The sequence below is a fragment of the Nicotiana attenuata genome, unplaced genomic scaffold (assembly GCF_001879085.1).
Source record: "Nicotiana attenuata strain UT unplaced genomic scaffold, NIATTr2, whole genome shotgun sequence".
In the NCBI taxonomy this organism is placed as follows: Eukaryota; Viridiplantae; Streptophyta; class Magnoliopsida; order Solanales; family Solanaceae; genus Nicotiana; species Nicotiana attenuata.
Window position 1 is genome coordinate 27,657 of NW_017675759.1, and position 3,261 is coordinate 30,917.

General features: G+C 32.9%; 1 protein-coding gene across 1 annotated transcript; it reads right to left on the reverse strand.

Annotated features, from left to right (window-relative positions):
• Window positions 1-209: 209 nt before the first annotated feature.
• Window positions 210-2,061, reverse strand: LOC109220419 (zinc finger protein ZAT9-like). Its single transcript, XM_019384894.1, has one exon. It carries the CDS (start codon window positions 1,681-1,683, stop codon window positions 289-291), a length of 1,395 nt encoding a protein of 464 aa, XP_019240439.1. The 5' UTR covers window positions 1,684-2,061; the 3' UTR covers window positions 210-288.
• Between the last annotated feature and the right edge of the window lie 1,200 nt (window positions 2,062-3,261).

Here is a 3,261-nt window from a genome sequence, read left to right on the forward strand (position 1 = left end):
AACGGGTTCAATGAGCAAAATGGAGTTTGTTCAATGGGAGGTTGAATAGGGATCGAGAGGGTCTATCGGTAACAGCTTCTCTGTTTTTCTAGAGTAGGGGTAAGACGAATATCCTCCCTAGACCCCACTTGTGAAATTTACTGAAATTGTAGTAGTTGTTGTTGCAGGTTAACAAATTTGGGTTGAATATTGCCACCACTAAGTTACTATTGAGAATTTAAACACTTCAATCATGTAAAGAATCAATGAATCTGTACACTCGTGAACCTTTGATGAAATTCCCAATGATTAATTAGAAATAAGGCCAAGTAGCTGCTCATGTTTGTGACTGTTTTCCATCCACCATTGCTGGAAACCAATATTCTCACTGCTAGAATCCAACACATTCTCTTCTTCTACAGGAGCAGGCAGATTTAGATCCAAGAAATTTCTGATTTCTGGTATTGGTTTCTGTACTATTTCAACAGCTTGGTTATTGTTTCTTTTGGCCTCAGCAATCAAATGGGATCTCTTGTGACCACCTAATGCTTGACCTGATGAGAAAATCTTGAAACAAATTGGACACTCATGATTCTTTAGCTTCTTGGATCGGGAATTAGTCTCAATCTTTTCATTTATTGCACTCTCATTGCTGCCATTTTTGATAATCTTGATATGATCAACACCTTTATTTTCAATATTGCTATTTTCACCTTTAATATTTTTGTGGCTTGCCCTATGACCTCCTAGTGCTTGATAGGAATGGAAACTCTTATTGCAAGTAGAACACTCAAATTTTATTTTCTTGGAATTGAAATCCTCAGTTAAATCACACCCTTTGACTAACTCTTCAACAACTCTGTTTTCATTGTCTACTTTGATCTTCTTCTTTTTCTCATCATCAGTTGGAACTTGTGATTTGTCCCTTTTTTGACCATTTGACTTGGAGCTCTCACCTTGTTCTGTTTTCCCATTTTTGACCATTTTCAGCTTGACCAATTCACCATCTTTTTCATTTTGATGGGGTTGATAATTGTTATCAGAACACTCAATGACATGATTTTGACCAACCCAATTTCCAACATCTTTTGAAAGTAAGATCAAACTCATAGCAACTTCCTCTTGTAATTGATCATGTTCAATCTCAGAGATACAAGGTGAAGCATTATAAGCAACAGTTAAAGAAGAGGAAGCTGTATTAGCCATGTACCTTTTCAACCTTCTTGTTGATCTCTTTTTCTTATTTGGTGCTGCTGCTTCTGTATCAGATTGACTATCCATTACTAATTCCTTGTGATTATTAGCATTAGCACTGTTCCAAGAATCTTGTTCAACACTGTTATTCATTGATGAGATTCTCTCTGAGTGACATTTCATATGGCCAAATAAAGCTTTCCAAGATTGGAAACTTTTGCCACATTCTTTGCATACTTTGTTCTTCTGATTTTGAAGCAAAGTATCTTCTTCACTTGACTCTGCAAATTTTGAAGTTTTCTTGGGATTTTCCCTCAGCACATAATTAGCACTTTGATCACCAGCAGCTTCAGTTCCCATATCTAAATTTGGAAGCATTTTTCTTGTAGTATTTCCATCAGTTGAATTAATCATATGAGACCTCATATGACCACCTAAGGATCTACCACTATTGAAACTTTTGTTGCAGAATTTGCATACACGTTTCAGTATTTCTTGATCTTCTCCCATTGAATTGAATCAAATCAAATATCAAAATTCAAGAATCAAGAATATCAGATCAGATGATCAAGAAAAAAAAGTCCAACTTTTACCTAGTCTTGTTCTTTTCTATCTCAAAATGCTACAACTCTGTATGTAGAAAAAAATCCAAATTATGGTAGTAGCTCTTTCAGTAAATATGCAAATTATGATGGTGATGAACAAGCTAAAAAAAGAGAGAAGAAAACAAAAAAAAAAAAAAATAGAGCAGAGTAGTTTTAGTACTTTTCTCTTTCTTATGTTTTTCTCTCTCTTAGAACAACACTATGTTTGGCAAATTGGAGGAGAAATCCATGCATGGAAGCAAAGATAAAAAGAAGTGGTAAAGGGAAAGATAGTAGTAGCACGTGTACTCAACTGACAATACTACGCCAACCCAAATCCAACGGCTCAGATTGATCCTCCTATTTAGTATCTCTATTGTGTTGAGCTGACAACTGAGCTTAGCTAGCTAATGCTCAAAATAACTTACAACTGCTCTCAATAACTATTCTTTCCTTTGTCTTTGCTATTAAAGAAGCCCACAACTCAAAGTAAGACCAAAATTAAAAATTAAAGGTTCCACTCTTTGGCTGTTATTCTTTTAGGCTTATACTATTAAACTTTTCGTTTCTTTTGTATTTCCATTATTTTATGAGTTTACCTTCTTCTACACATAAATGGTCTAATATAATTCTTACATTGTCAAATCACAACTAACTGTCCATAAAATAGTAGAACGGTAATCTAAAAATTATCTACTATGTTAAAATATAATATTAGTTCAAAAATTCTATATACAGGTTAAATTTTCCAAAGACTTGAAATGATCCTTATTGTGGTTCTGTCATAGCTTGTTTGGATGGTTATTACCTATTGTATTGTATTGTATTATTACTTTTAAATATAATATTTATTTTATTGTTACTTAAATTTTATCATGTCGTTAAATCTGTCGTTACTTAACAACAAAAAGTGTCAATTTATGTAACAATCGATTTGGTGTGGTGGCGTCGTTACCTTGCTTTTTTCTCTCATCTTGCCCTTATTATTAAATAATCATATTTTATCCTTTATCCTATATCTTTATATAATAATTCTTGTTCATATCCTATTTTTCCTTAGTAATTTTGCAAGTATATTTTTATATTGTTGGTGCATGACATCATGAAACGAACAATACAAGCTATCCAAACATACAATATAATACAATACAATACAACAAAATACGATACGTTATGAAATGACACGTAACAACCATCCAACAATGCAATTAAAACATTTTTCTATGTAAAAAATTTTCAGACTCACAACCACAAATTTAGATCGAACCTATAGAGCGTGACAGCGTGAGCAAGAAAAGGCATCACCAGCACTCAGAATTAGCATTTAATTATTTACTTATTAATTATAGGCCAACCCAGAAAATTTTCTTGAATTTAGCTTCAAATAACATAAAGTACTTGTATTGATTTTAGTATCATAAACTCAAGTTGTAACACAAAGTTGACAGCAAAGAGAGCTAATTAGATGAAGTGAGAAAATTAAGTTGCCGGCCTTAATTAAGTT

Bases quoted from the DNA above. Each gene is read 5' to 3' on its own strand.
- LOC109220419 (XM_019384894.1), bottom strand. From the start codon at position 1,683: ATGGGAGAAGATCAAGAAATACTGAAACGTGTATGCAAATTCTGCAAC.